This window comes from Perognathus longimembris, chromosome 13, assembly GCF_023159225.1.
Source record: "Perognathus longimembris pacificus isolate PPM17 chromosome 13, ASM2315922v1, whole genome shotgun sequence".
NCBI classification, from domain to species: Eukaryota; Metazoa; Chordata; class Mammalia; order Rodentia; family Heteromyidae; genus Perognathus; species Perognathus longimembris.
In genome coordinates this window covers 18166457-18182246 of record NC_063173.1, presented here as the reverse complement: position 1 = coordinate 18182246, position 15790 = coordinate 18166457, and the positions used below count along the sequence as shown (strand labels likewise).

The window sequence follows — 15790 nt, the reverse complement described above, 5'->3', positions numbered from 1 at the left end:
CAGGCCCAGTTCCCAGGGATGAGAGGTACCAGAAGGGATGGTTCTGTGAGGTAGAAGTTGTAACCTTTCATGAATGCCAGTTGGTTTGTATCTGTTCCCACAGTGGCCTCCCCAGACCTCAGCCCTGGAACCTCTCCTTCACCTTCCAGAAGCAGCTCATTCCCCATCTCCACCCCACCAGGTGAGGCCCAGCATCCAGACACTTCTGCCCCAACATCTCCCTTAGGGGGGACCCTTCAGCCTGGCCCAAGAGAATGCTTCCTGTGACATTTACCTCCCGGGGGGCCCCTTTTGCAGCTTTCACATTAAGGGTTCCTGCTGGGTTTCCACCCCAGGGGCTCCCAGCTAGGCCTGCTTGAGCAGCCTCAGAGGACACTGATAGACTGTCTATTGAGGTCAGGGGGCCAGTGTAGTGAGACAGCAAGAGAGAAGGTTATGGGAAGGGGCTGCAGTGGACTTTCTTTGCCCTGGGAGGACACAGAGAGAAATCTCCACAGAGTTTATTTGGAAAGGCCTCTCTTATTTGGGCCTTCTTTCACTGAGCTGTGTCCAGAGAGATACCCTCAGGCCTGTAGAAGCAGTATTCTGTCTAGGTTACACTCAGGTTCAAGTTAGGCAGCCTAATTTCACATCCTAGTACTGAAATTTCTCATCCTGTAACCTTGAGGTCCCTCTGCCTCCATTGCTTCATATCATATCTGTGCAAATTCAGTGAGAGCCACTGTAAAACCTGACTGGCATGCAGGAGACACACAAAAACACTGGTGTTTCTGGCTCCTGGGGCTACGACTGCTAAGGGAAAAGGTGAGAGGGAGGTTTTGCAAAAGGCTACAGTCGAGGGTCTGTGTGCTGGACATCATTTCTTAGTGTTGGAACCATTCCAGGTTCGGATGCATGCAGCGGCTCACAGTCCCTTCTGCCCGGAGCACTGCCACAGGTCTGTATCTGGCCCACTGTTCTGTATCTATGCCACTAGTCTCTCCCCTCCCCCTAATGCCAGGAGGTCCGCTGTGACCCCGAGTGAGGAGCTGGGGGTGGGCGCTTACCCCCTGCAAGGCTTCTTGGAGGACATTTTGGGAGGGAGGGAGGTCTCTACCAATTTCAGGCTGAACCCTGTCTACTTCCTACAGCAGAAGGGCGAGGAGGCCGACATCTCTTCACCTCACCCTGGAGAGTCTGTGAGTTCGATCTTTATCCAGTTTTGGGGAATTGGGTGTGGGGACTCAGTCTCTTAGAAACTTAAACTGGTCTGTGGGTAGCCTCTCTCTCTCTCTCTGTGTGTGTGTGTGTGTGTGTGTGTGTGTGTGTGTGTGTGTGTGTGTGTGGACAACAAAGGAATCAGCAGATTCCTCTGCCTCATCATGGGAAGGAAGTGGTGTTGCCTTTAGAGCAGTCTTGTTCTCATCCTGTCATGTTCTCAGCCTCCCCAGTAGGGCTAACAGAGCCAGGTAGACCCTCAAGCCCAGTAGCAGCCTGGCAAATCAGCCATCACTCCTGTCAGCTCTAGGAAAATTCCAGGAAAGGTCAACTTCCGGTTGGGATTTTGCTGGAGGTGGCCGGGGAAAAACTCATCTTTGTTGATTGAGAAAACCATAGTACCCCACATCTTGCTTAGAGCAAGGTACCCAAGTACCACAGGTGATGCAGAGGCAGGTTAGAATGCAGGCACACCTGGAACTGAGTCTGGATTAGAATCTTCTAGAAGAACTTTGGCACTTACATAGATTGGTGCACAGATTCCCAGACACAGACCCATATGTCCCTCACTAAGCAGGCTTCCTGAGGAGATGAAAGAAGAATGTGAATGTCAGAACTTCTGAGGAGTAAGATGTCACCTTCCCACCTATCAACCTTGTCCAGGGCTCTTATCTTCTTTTGCACCATGGAAATCTCTGAGAAATTCTAGAAAGCAGTGGATTCTCTTCCCAGAAAAAAAAAATAACCCTCACCCCCACGAACAGGCTCATTTGCAGATAATATCAGAAAGTTTCCTGACCTGGTAGGATGAGCGAAGAATCTTGCCAGGACTGGAATCTGGGGAACTGACTTGGAGACAAAGCTACTTTATATTCCTCTCCCTTAGGCTCCTAGTTCTTGAGTTGGTTTGGCTGGTTGAATTGCTGGTCTCTGTGTATTTTGTGTGTGTATTCCCTTTACTGGCTTGGACCTGACGAAGAGGCTGTCCCTTTCCTACCTGGTCCATGACATTGCCTCCTTCCACCCCCAAACAGCAGTAAGCCCTTGAACAGGGACTGTGTCACCTCCTCAAACTGCTTCCAGGGTCCTAAATCTACCTTCTTTCTTCCAGAATGTCCCCAAAGGGCTAGCTGATTGGAAGCAAAATGACCAGAGGAAAGTGTCTCAGGACAGGCTGGCTCCCCGCTCTCCCTCAGTTGAGAAGACCAAAGAGCTTGCAATAGAACAAAAGGAAAACTTTGATCCCCTGCACCACCCTGGGAACACACCCAAGGGCCCAGCTTCTGGTCCAAGCAGTGGTGGGAAAATGGCCCTGAACAGCCCTCAGCCGGGCTCTTCTGAGAGTGAGCTGGCGAAAATGCTCCTGAAGACAGCTAAGGAGGGCAACCCTCTGCCAAGAAGTCCAGCCCAGGGCTCAGGAGGGGTGGCTTCCCTTGGTCCCCAGGGGAAAGGCTCAGCTGGAGAGCCCCCAGGGTCCAAGATTGGCTCCAAAGCTGAACTGCGTGCCCCCATTTCCCGGCCCCCCCTCATACGGGGGGTCTCCTGGGACAGTGGCCCTGAAGAGCCAGGTCCCCGGCTGCAGAAAGTACTTGCCAAGCTTCCACTGACAGAAGAAGAGAAAAGGTTTCCAAGCAAGGCTATCAGCAAGTCACCCAAGGTGCCTGGACTCAAAGACTTCCAGATACAAGTGCAGCCTGTGCGCATGCAGAAACTGACCAAGCTCCGAGAGGTGGGTCCCCGTGGGCCCACTGGGCGGGTGTGCATGCCATGGTTCCCCTAGGCTGTGGTCTTTGGGCTTGATACTGGTTCCTGGGGTAAGGCAGCTTTGGCCTAGATTTGGACTCGTGGGGCTCTGAACATCTGACTCTGAGAAGCCAGGCCCACCAATGTAACTTCTCCATGGCACCAGTTCCTGGGTACTGGGATCACCTTTTATCATCATTACTAGGCAGAGGTCAGGGTGGGATGTCATCGCCACACAAAGCCACTTTTGAGGGGAAGGTGGGGGTATGGAGGGAACACAGGGGCCCTCAGCCCAGTCTGTTTTCCTCCTCTAGCTGGAGCTGGTGGCTCATAAACAGGAGCCCCTGAGGCACTTCCTGGTTATACCTACTACTGGGCAAGGCCAGGAGAAAGTAGCTTTTTCTCTTATAATGGCATCTAGCCTTCCTTCCTAATGATTGTTTACCAGGGTCATTGGGAGGGAGCACTGACTAGATTGTGCAGGACACAAGAAAATCCCCACCTAGAGGGCTGGGGATATAGCCTAGTGGCAAGAGTGCCTGCCTCGGATACACGAGGCCCTAGGTTCGATTCCCCAGCACCACATATACAGAAAACGGCCAGAAGCGGCGCTGTGGCTCAAGTGGCAGAGTGCTAGCCTTGAGCGGAAAGAAGCCAGGGACAGGGCTCAGGCCCTGAGTCCAAGGCCCAGGACTGGCCAAAAAAAAAAAAAAAAAAAGAAAAAGAAAATCCCCACCTAGAGACCAATCCAGACTCAGGTCAAGGATTCCACAGAATCCTATGGAATCAGATTGGAATTCCATAGGAGGAGGCCTGGCCCCTTCACAGTGGGGCAGGAAAGGAAGCGAAGATACGCTAGCAACTCTAGCGTGAGTGAGGAAGTTTCTTTGTTAACAGGATGTAGTCCAATGCTGGCCCTTGTCCAATTCAGAAATCGTGCATGGTGATCTGAGGTGGAGGCTCAGGAGGAGCTAACATAAACAGTACACAGAATCCTTAACCCACAGCCAGAAAAACCCAAGTAATAGTGGGTCACAATAGGGGCCTGGATGGATAAACCAGGCGAGGCCACAATTCCAAATCTCAGGAGGAAGGTGGAACCCAATGGGCCAGTCAGCTCAGGTTCTGCCTTCATGAGTCTCAAAACCCTTGACGACGAGCCATTACCCTACTGCTATCCACAACTCTGCAGGTTTCCCTCACCCCCCAAAATTAGAGAGCCAGAGGCCCCTTGCTGTCAACCTCTGCCCTGACAGCTGAGCCTCTGGCCCATAACCAGTCCAGGGTGCTGAGAGCTAAGGGCTTTGGCTTGTTGTGGACACAGGCAAAAGGCTTGGCTTGTGACTTCCATGTCTGATCACTAGCACCCTCTGCCGTTCCCTTTCTTTCCTTCTTTACCTAGAGCCAAATACTCAAGTGGCTACCTAGGATGCTGAAAATCAATTGATGGCACAAGTCACAAAGAGAGGGGAGTGTGGTCTCTCATCCAGGCATTTCCACTAGAGGACCCTGGTCTGGTGCTAATTGGTTTGGAGCAAGTGTGGATCTCCTTGTGTTACGTATGTGTGGTCAGCATCCTACCACAGCAATGCCTGCTGAGGCCCCACCAATAGCAATTCTCAGGTCTCAATTTGATCCTCCCGTGCCTAGAGCCCTTAGCATTCCTGCTATCCTGCAACTCTCTACAAACCTCAGCCAGTGTGGCTGGGTTATTCCTTTACCCCAAGGACCAGACTTCTTTAACAAGTAGACCAGGCCGATGGTGGCTCTTGACTCAAGACATGAAGGACTCATGATGAGATTTCAGGCTCCTTTCAGGCTGGGAGAAGAGCTGGTGCACCTCAGGTCTTCCCACCCACCTTTTCCAGTGTCCATGAGGTTCCCACCTGATGCTGAATGGTCAAGGAACCACCAGGAGAACCACAGAAATGAGCCCAGGCTGGTGTTATCCTCTGCAATGTGTCTCTCTTTTTCCACAAAGGAGCACATCCTGATGAGAAATCAAAACCTGGTGGGGCTCAAGCTTCCCGAACTGAGTGAAGCAGCTGAACAGGAAAAAGGTAAGTGTGCAGGGCCAGGGCTGGACTGTCTGCACTGGCCAGTGAGGGTACACGCACGAACCCTAGACTTCCTGTCAGCAAGCCTGACATTCACTATTTGCAGATGGTGTTTCCTGCCCATGCAGAACCCGTCTACTTCCCGCCAGCCTCCCCTGAGCTCTGTTAGCAACAGCGGGTCTGGAAGGTGCCCCACGCCTGAACTTTTGACATTGCCTTTCTCCTCACACCCAGGAAGCGGCATGAATGGACCAGTTCCTCTTTTCGAGGCCCCAGGGCCATCTCTTCCTAATATGCTGTCACCACAAAGTCCATACCCAAGACCCACCCCACTGGAGGGCTGCTAGTCCCTTCCTGCAAGCCACCTGTCCTCTACCTCCCCACCCAGTTCCACCACATTCATCTGAAAACAGAAGGAGGGTCCTGGCCCTCCTACATTCTCCCAGTGGAACCAGCCCAATTCCCATCACCCTTGGCACTGTCTTCGGCTCAATGCAGCTCCTGAGCCCCACTGCAAGTTACAAGTGTCCAGCTAGAGTCCTGGCTCTGCCACCGACCAGCCATGGGGCCTGGGCAGGCTACCTGACCCCTTGGTGCCTAATCTTCCTCTTCCTTACCACCACATGTGAAATAGGGCTAATCAGAGTTGTTTCAAAGAGGTTATCAGGAGCTGGGCCTAAGGATCCGAAGGCCCAGTTTATACTTTGGGTGGAGAAGGTACATGCATGTGTGTGCCTGAATGCATGGGTGTGCGTGTGCATGAGCCTGCGTATGTGTGCCTGCATGTGTACTTCTACTTCCAAGGCTGTCTGCAGAGCGTGGCACTAGTAGGCCCTGAGGAAGGATTTATGGAATAAATGATGGGAGAAATTGTATAAGATGTGACGGGGGGGGACCAATAACTATATTTCCATGAGGAGTGAAGCCTTCAGAGGGACAAGTTTCCAGCAGGTCAAACTCTGTCCTTCCATCTTCCCAGAGGAAGACAATCTCCCAGTGGCCATCACCCTGTAACCTCTATGTCTTTATCCATGTCCCGTCTCCTTTCTGACCTGCTCTCTGAGTCATCATGCCTGTCCCTTAAAGCAATGGGTAAGTCCTCCCAGCTCAGAAACCTCCTTTCCTTACTCTCTTTTGTAAGGCAGAATAGGATGCAGCCAATATGCTCTGCTCCCTCTTTTGGTATTAATTCTTGCTTGTGGTAAGTAGAGATAACAAAGCTTACTATTTTCATATTTGAAGTCTAGAATTCAGTGGCAATAAGTATGTACACGTTGTTGTACAAACATCACCCCATCCTTTCTAGACTTTTCATCTTCCTAAACTGTAACTTGGCATCCATTAAGAAGGCCCCCTCCTCCTTCCCCGGGCCACTAGACAACCATTGTTCACTTCTACCGCCATGCAGCTGACTTCTTTCTCTATGTGCCTCATGTAAACAAGCCATACAATACAATATCCTATCCCTTGAAATATAATCACATATATATTTACCAAAGACTAGGACAGAGCTTCCAGTTCTGTTTTATTCTTTTTTTTTTTTTTGCCAGTCCTGGGCCTTGGACTCAGGGCCTGAGCACTGTCCCTGGCTTCTTCCCACTCAAGGCTAGCACTCTGCCGCTTGAGCCACAGCACCGCTTCTGGCCCTTTTCTGTATATGTGGTGCTGGGGAATCGAACCTAGGGCCTCGTGTATCCGAGGCAGGCACTCTTGCCACTAGGCCATATCCCCATCCCAGTTCTGTTTTATTCTAATCAACACCAAACTATTTTAATCACTGCTTTAATAATAATATTTCTTACTGGGCAATTAAGTTAGTTCTCCCTCATTGCTATTCTTTTTCAGAACATTTGTTAATATTTCAGAATATAGATTCAGTACAAAGTAATGGAAAGAGCGCATGAACAAGAAGTCAAGAGATTTGAGGCCCAAGAGCTTTGGCTCAAGCTTGCAATCCCAGCCGCTCAGGAGGTGGATATCTGGAGGCTTGCATCTTGTGGCTATGCTGGGTAAAAAGTTAGCAAGATTCTATCCAACCAGTAAGCTGGCTATGGTGGTTCATGTCTAATCCCAGCTATGTTGGAACATGGGTGAAGGGTTGGGGTCTAAGACTACCTCCAGACAAACACATGAAACCCTATTGAAAAAAGAACTACACTTAAAAAGGGCTGGGTTGTGGTTCAAGCGGTACAGCACCTGCCTAGTAACTATGAGGTCCTAAATTAAAATCCTAATTTTACAAAAAAAACCCCAAACATTAAATAATAAGAGAAGTCAGATTTCAATTCATGTCCCAGCCTCACAAATATAATGAATCTTTAAATATGTTCCTCAGCCTCTCTAGAACTATAGTCATATTTGAAATTTATAGTATTTCAAATATTTTAGTTGTGGTTGCTCTAACTACACAGTGTGTTCAGAAAGAACCACCTGAATTTTGTTTGACCATGTATGTAGGCTTATAATTTGCAACCATTTACTTTTCATTCGGTCACCTAATTGGTCTTTCTGTTATTCCATTCTTTTACCACTAAGAAATTGAAGGTGTTTTGTTTTGTTCTGTTTTTGAGTCAGCCTCTTGCTGTGTAGCCCAGTTGGCCTCTAACTCAAAATCCTCTTGCTTCTACCTTCCAAGCTGGGATTACAGGCATGCACCATCACATTTGGCTTATGGTTGTTTGTATTTCTCTCTCATCTAGCTAATGGAGCACAGTCTATATGATTACTACTAGTACAATGATTATCACAACATCACAACTAGAGTCATTACTGATGCCATATACTGTGCCAAGCACTTGGCAGTATTAACTTAATCCACACAATAGCCTTGAGAATACCTTAATATCCCCATTACAAACAAGGAAATTGAGGATTTGGGAGGTTAAGGTCATGTGTTTATTAACTGCTAAAGCCAGAATTGGCAACCAGATGCATCTAACTTCAAAGGCTCTTGACCACTTTGCAGAACACCTTTTTCAGACTTACAATCAAACCATCCGTCATTTTAATTTTTTCCAATTCACCACTTGTTTTTGTTTTATGCCTCTATGTGCGAGTGTATGTGAGTTTCTCTCTGTAACTGTATATAGTTTATTATTTGACATCATTCTCTAGTTAGTCAATGTGATAAAAAAAGAACATTGGTCTTCTTTTCCCTTCTCTTTCCTTGCCTTTTCCTTCCCGTCCCTCTTCCTCTCTCCATTTTGAGACCTTCTCTTCCCATACTTCCTTTCCTCCTTCCCTTCTCCTTTCCCTCCCTCCATTTTAAGACCAGGTCTTGTTATTTAATAACTAGGATGGGAATTGTATCCATTCCTTAGCTCCAATTCCCCAGACATAACCTGGTGGCCTTAACCTAGTAAGGGAACTGGAGGAGATGATTGCTAGCTAGACAGCTGGCTGTGTCTCTGATTGAATTCCATTCATTTAGACAGATGCCTTTCACATTATCTTTTTTACTTAACAATAAGACAGTTTTCCACTTAATGAATATGGAATGAACTTCTGCATTTTAATTAAAATTAAACTTACATAAATATATTTCCCTACACATCTCTTATGAATTTTTTCCTCTTTTTTGTTTTGGAGAGGGCAGTACTTGTACTCTAGGCCTGCTGGTTCAGGGTTGGTGCTCTCCCTCTTGACTCCAGTCTGCTTTTTACTGGTTAATTAGAGATGCAATCTCACAACAGGGCTGGCTTTCAACTGTGATCTCTGCATCTCAGCCTTCTGAGTAGTTAGGATTACAGTCATGAACCACTAGAACATGCCTTTCTTACTAATGTTTATATCAGTTCTACTTTTTCCTCTATTATAAATAATGGTATAATGAACATTCTCTTATATGCATCTTTATAGAAATGTATTGTTTTATTTTCTCTTTTCTTTTATTAAGTAGTTGTATAAAAGGGTTTCAGTTCTGTGAGAAAAGTGTGTTTTTCTATGGGATACTATAAGTCCAATGAATTGAACAAGGGATAATTAATCTTTAAATGTATATACATATTACCTAATGAGCTTACAAAATGATGCTAGTTTAGATATCCATTATCTATACACAAACATTACTATCAAATTACTATAGAAAATACACTGACACTTAATGAAATAATCAGGTATGTGAATTTGAATGCTATGAGCACCAACTTTCAAAGGAAAATTAACCACGGTTGGTGTTCAATAAATGTACACTCCTTCCAATTTTCTCTCAGTTCTAGCTAAAAGCTCAAGCTTCACCATTTACCAGCCATAAATCCTCAGGCAAGTTTCTGCTTCTCTTGGCCTCTCCATTTGCCCATCTAGACTGCTCCCACTTGGCTGGTGGAATGTTTTATGTGAAACTTGTCCTTAGTCCAGCAGCAACCTGACATTCATTCTTACCTCCATCAGAGAGGTTGTAGAATTCTATCTTGTCAATCAAATGGGACATTCTTGAACTTGGCACTTCATAGTGCACAGAACAGCATTGGAGGTGTGGTAGAGAGCCGGCCATCCTGTCAGACTACAATCTGCAGAACTATATCTTCCTTCTCTTACATCCTGAAAACCCCTTCCCCTTCTGTACCCAGAATGTACCCAGAACAAACAACCGCTTTGCAAGCCCTGGGTGCTGGCCCAGACAGTACTAACAGGCTCTCCACTCAACAACGCAATGAGCTCATGTGGAAAACTTTAGGCTTTTAGCATGTGTAGTGGCTGTTCCTTTGGGAGATGGGGAAGATCCTTATCAGAACATTCTGGAGGCTTCAGAACTTTGGCTCTCCTTCAGTTTGTAAGCACTGGAAGGCTCATTTACCCACAGCATCTGATCTTCACAACAATCCAACACTTCCTTTCTCTTCCCATTTTTGTACAGTGTTTTGCTCTTTGTTGATAGGTTATTTCAAGGCAAAGATGAGACTGGGGTTGGCAAGCTCCTGGGCTGTATTCTGGAACTGTATTCAGTCAAAAACATGTTAAGGCCTGGGCCCTGCTGTCAAGGAGCGGGCCTTGTCCCAACAGCCATCCTTAGGCACTTCAGCCAGTGTCAACAGCCTGCACTCCCGACCCCCTCACCCAGCCCCAAACAGGAGCCACTCAGTGGCCAGAGGAATCTCTGCAATGCTAATGCGTTTCAGGGTCTTCAGAGTTTCATTCTGCTCTGAGATGAGGATGAGCCCTGGAATGCTCAGTTGGGACCTTCAAGGCCTTATGTGGTTAACCCTCAACCCAGCATCTTCTGGGATCGTTCCCCACCCACCGTTTTTCCATTTTGGCTTTCCTTCAACAACTCATTCCTCCCCCTTTTTAGGCTTGGCACATACTGTCTGTTCCCTCTACATGGAATGTTCTCTTCCTGCTGCCTACTGGACTCCCATTTAATCAAATGTCAATCACCTAGGGACGCCTTTCCTGGCACCTCCAGCACCGCCACATCCTTTCTCCTTGGTCAAATCAGTCATAGTGTGAAACAAAAGGAGTTTTCCCCCAGATTTCTCTCTGTCCTTTCAAATGATAAGCTCCCTTTCAGAGGACTAGAGCATCCCAATTTTTCTTAGCCTCCTGTCCTTAACCTGAGGCCCCTTGCCTAGGACACAATAAGCACTCAGTAAATGTGAGATGAACTCATGAATGAATGAGCTCACTTTCACTGTCTCGGAGAGGAAATCACAAGGGAGACAAAGCCACTATGAAACAGCGCAATAAGATGTTAAAAGAACACAAAGCACTGAAGAACAAAGAGGAAGAAGAAGCCAGCTCTGAAGGGTGAATCAAGTGAAGTTTCCAGTGGGAGCTTTGATTTGAGGGAGAGAGAGGCACCTCCAGGCAGATGTAACAATAGGCACAAAGATCGGCAGGTATCTTCTGGTACTTGACATGTTTCAGGTACAGAAGGAATCTCAGGTGTTCCAGACAGATAGGAGGCCAGGTCGGCACAGTGGGCTGGGATCAGGAAGGGTGAAAGCTTTGAGGGCCAATTAGTGAATTTGAATTTCATTTAAGACTCTTTGAGAAGCCAGAGAACCCAGCAGGCAAGGATCAATTCTATGTTTTAGAAAAAAAAAATACGGGCTGGATTAGGAAAGCTGCCCTGCCCGGGAGACATAGTGCAAGAGGATATGCAAACAACCTGGTGTTGAACCCCGTGGCTCTTGGGGAGATGAAGGTTATGGAATTCTCAGTTTGGGGCCAGTTCAGGAAAAAAAATGGTGAGACCCCTATCTCAGCTAACAAATGGATACAATGGTGTGTGCCCGTCACCCCAGCTACACAGCTGGCATATGCAGGAGGATTGCCAACTGAGGGTCACCGAGGCAATTTTTTTTTTTTTTTGCAAAATAATAAAGAAGAAAAACAGACTGGAGGTGTGGCTTAAGTGTTATAGCATCCAAGTTCACAACCCCGTATCACCAAAAGGAAGGAGAGAAAGAAGGGAGGGAAAAAGGGAAAGGGAGCCTGGTGAGGGGGTGATGAACTGAGACTAGGAAGATTCCCAGGCATCTGTGTGCATGGCTGTGTAGATGATGGTGGCATCAGTCAGGACTGGGAACAGGAGGTAGAGCTCAGTTGAAGAGACATTGTGTTGCAAGGGACCACACTGTGTACTTGTGGGAAGCAGCCAAGATTCAACAAGTCTGAAAGACCATCTTTTACACCCCAAGTCTACCCCAAGCCATGGGGAATCTACTAATCTAGCTGAGCTTCATTTCTCCCCAGAAAGTGATCTTAGTAATATTTACTTTGCAGAGCTACTATAGTGTAAGGAATAAGCAATGAAGAACATCTACTGTATGGCTGATACTCAGTAAACAATAGATGTCGAAGTTATGTTTATTTTCTTATCAATCAAATTGGTAGTGTCTTAAGAGGTGTGTGTGTGTGTGTGTGTGTGTGTGTGTGTGTGTGTGTGTGTGTCTCCCACTACCTTCCAGGGAGATAGATGTAGAGGAAGTTTATCCCAATCACTAGGTTTCTTTTCTGGAAGTACATTTTGTCTTCAGAGCCTCCTTAGCTAAAGTCCCAAAAGTTAATTTTCCAAGTCCCTGAGATAGCCAGAAATAATGTTTCCCTATTGGAATGACCTAGTACAGGCAAATATGTTGAAAAGAAGTTTACTGTTTTTGTTAGAAATGGTTTACGTTCATTATCAAAAAATTTCAACTCATAATGAAAAATACTAAGGAATTTTAAAAATAGCTTAGGTCAAATATTCCTTCCTCAAAAATACTAAGAAAGGAGGGAGGGAAGGAGGCGCGAGATTATACTTTTTTGAAGTGAAACAATTACAGTTTAATTGAGTTTGAATTAAACTGAAGTGAAACCATAGGGCTTGCTGAATTTTAGTGATTGCTTCCTCCAAAGAGGAGAAATTAGTTTGACACTGTATTATGAAATGCATGAAAGGGTGGGAGATTTTTTGCATCATATGTTTGACATTGGGGTATTAGTTGTAAGCTCTGTACCCAGCCTTTGTTTTAGGTAGGTTTGGTAAGACACCCAACTCAGAAGTGGTTGTCAGGAAGGAAGAAATGTATACTCACAGATTCCGGCAACTAGGAGGCACAGTTCATCAGGAGGCCCACCTAGGAGAGGATCCGAGTCAAACAGAGGCCAATGGTCCTGAAATATTTACTGGGGCTTTCATGGGAAGGGGTAGGCTAGGCAGGTGGATCCTTTTCACAAGCTTAGGATTCGTCTGAATGATTTTACCAGGCTCTGAACTAGAGAGGAGGTGTCTAGTTGTCTGACACCCAGCTCTGGGAGAACAGTGTGGTAAGAGAGATGTTAGGGGCTGAAGCTTCTGGCTTGGTTGATTTGTATGTGAAAGGTACACTTTAAAAAATATCTTAAGTCGTTGTACAAAGGAGTTGCCACTGAACAAAGACGTTTATGAATACAAGGCATCTTGATCAATGTCACTTGCTTTCATTGTTCTCACCCATCTCTCCCCAACCACTTGAAGGAGAGTTCTATTCTATCTCCAGACATTAGCTATCCTTGGGAAGGGCACTTCAGGATTAAAGCCTCAAATCATAGAGATCAAGAATCCAGAAGACTAGAACATTTTGTCACTACAGTCTTGCTTACTGAATTGCAGTGGGAAGAGATGAGACAGACCTCATTTTTCCCCACCTCTGTATTTCTTCCTGCCTTGCATCTCTGCCTACACAGATTCAGGATTCTTTGCATATCAGCCAGGTTGAAACACTTTACATTCCACTCTGCAGTGACGGCTTTCACAGCTGCTTTGCCTTAGACTCACAGGTAAAAGGATTCCATGCTCATCACTAGTCCCTCTAGTGGCTTACCAGTCGCAGGTTTATTATTTGATTTATAACTTGTTTAGCTGGATTTTATTATCGAACATTTTGTTATAAGGGAGCGGAGTTACCATGTTTCCTGAATTTGAACATGGTGGAAAATGTTGTCTTCTTCTTGAAGGACACTTTGCACGGTTATGAAATTCTTGAACAACTCTTCCCCTTGAAACTTACATAGTGCTTCTTTGTACTCAGTGTTGTAGAGTAGTCTAGATCAGTTGTTTTTCCTTAACTCTCATGTCTCCCTGTAGGTGTACTGTTTGCTTATTTTTTTTCTATGAGAATAGCTAGCGATGCATTTCTTTCATATATATGTATAAATAGGCAGACATGGTGGTGCGTGCCTATAATCTTAGCTGTTTGAGTGGGAATACTGACACAAGCCTTTAATCCTAGCTACTTAGGAGGCAGAGGTAGAAGAGGCTGTCTTGAGCAATGGTGCAAGAAACACCCTGAAAGCAAAGGCATTGGGGGTATGGTTCAAGTGGTAGAGTGCTTGCCTGAATCCTAGAGTTCAATCCTCAGTACCACTAACAAAACAAAACAAAAGTAATTATGTCCTCAATTGGGGACATGTTTTTCTGTTACATGTTTGAAAATATGCTTTGTCTCATTGGTTTACTGTTTCAGAAAGGACATAATCTGTGGAACGATTAACAGTGTCTCAAATCCAGACCCGCTTTCCAGCTCTGAGTACATCCATCTTTCTTTCCTTCTTTATACTCTTTTTGATCAGTAAAGTTCTCCCATCCTCTTTACTAATTCAGTTTGAAGCTGAATATGTTATATTCCTTTTTCCAATCAATTGGCTACTTCAGTATTTTCCAACTTCCTGATGAGTTCTGTTATTTTGGTTTTCTATCTGTTCTTTAAATACATGTCTTTTTCCCTCGCAGAATGAAGGTTTCATCTGCATCCTGAATGCTTATTTTCCCTTTTTTTTTTCTCCAGGTTCTCATTTCTCCTAGAGTCAATCATTTGTAGTATATATTTACACAGGAATGCATTGTTGCATTTTTTATGTATATCTTGCGGCTGCATTTTCATCCTGACATCTGTCTCTTACATGTTTCCCTTTTTCCTCCCTTTCTACCTTCCTTCCCTCTTTCCTTCCTCTTTTGACCCTAGTATTTTTGTATAGTTGCCATGCCACTTGTTTTCATATTATTTTCTTGTGATCTAGACATTTCTACCTGGATTTTCCATTTACCCTGATGATGGGGGCCGATTCATTTTTGTCAACTCCTTCCTACCTTGCCTGAGCTCTCTTCAGTGATTTAGCAGAAGACTGGGAGTTTTTAGTTTATTTGTTTTGGTGCTGCCTGGGTGGTGGGTGGAGAAATGAGGAAGTTCAGCTTAAGCTGTTGGTTGTTTGTAGAATTCATTTCTACTTTTTTCTTGTTTATAGTCTAAAATTTGAATTTATCATACCAAAGGGGAGGCATAGAATGGGTTTTGGATGGTTTCACCAGTTTAGGATAGAATTGTAAAGACAACTTGCCTAAGTATGTCTTATACTTGACTCAGCCTTTCCCCGGACCCACTGGCCCTTCTGTCAAGCAAAGAAGGAAAAGATAAAAAAAAAATCCAACGAAACTAGCTACTGGGCTACTTTTCAGAAGTGAGGAGTTTTATGAGGGCTTCTGCTGGGGCTTTCCATTGAAAACATGGGCATTTTCTCTACTCTTTTTCTCTCTTCCAAGGGCTGGAACAGTAGAATGAAGAACTTTCTTCTTTAGAGAAACTTTCTCCACAGGCTGCTGACTCGTCTCTATGCCCACTTCCCTTCAAGTTATCACATTTGATCAGAAGTGTTCCTCCCATAATTGCCTTCCAGAATTCAGTCAGCAGGGGGATGGAAGCCTCACATTCATTCTGTCTTTCTCTTGCCATTTCTTTTGAAGACTATTTGCCTTTTCGTATATTCTTGATTATATATTTTCGAAGGGCTTTAGGTATTGTCTTGTTAATTTGGCTGCACTCAGGAGGATGGTGGTTTTACAGTCCACCAATTCTGAGACCACTTTTTAAGCAGCTATTTTAATAAAGCTAGAAGCCCTAACTGGTTGCTTTTCCCCTTCTTTCCTCACTGTACCCACCCCCCAACTTAGGGGAATTTCCTAGGTAAAAGCTCCTGGTGTAGTGTCACTTGATGAACAGACTTCAGATGGTTCAATCGATCATGCAGAGTTCTCAGCATCCACTACTTCATGTTCTCTGCTGAGGATGGGAGGGATATGACACTGTAGAGCGAGGCCAGAGGCAATACAAAGTTTGCTGTCTGTCACATGGAAATGTCAGTGAATAATAAATGCCAGGACAGAACCCAAGAGCTGACAAGTCTTGAGGAGGACACCTACTCTACTCCAAAATTATACCTAGAGAAAGATGATTGATTTTCCATCTCTAACAGATGGTCCTCTAGCCTCTTTATTTGAATAAATATCAAGAAACTTAGAAGTACCATTCTATTTTTGGAAAACTCGGTGAATG

General features: G+C 45.4%; 1 protein-coding gene across 5 annotated transcripts in view; it reads left to right on the top strand.

Annotated features, from left to right (window-relative positions):
* Positions 1-15790, top strand: part of Irag1 (inositol 1,4,5-triphosphate receptor associated 1) — a 102803-nt gene that overhangs the window by 55911 nt on the left and 31102 nt on the right. For 4 of the 5 annotated variants that reach the window (XM_048359377.1, XM_048359380.1, XM_048359379.1 and 1 more), the window contains 5 exons: positions 104-181; positions 885-937; positions 1134-1178; positions 2309-2926; positions 4922-5000. In XM_048359377.1, the coding sequence (XP_048215334.1) occupies positions 104-181; positions 885-937; positions 1134-1178; positions 2309-2926; positions 4922-5000 (873 nt within the window). The remainder of the gene's footprint in view (positions 1-103; positions 182-884; positions 938-1133; positions 1179-2308; positions 2927-4921; positions 5001-15790) is intronic. The other variant, XM_048359378.1, reaches the window with a different exon arrangement.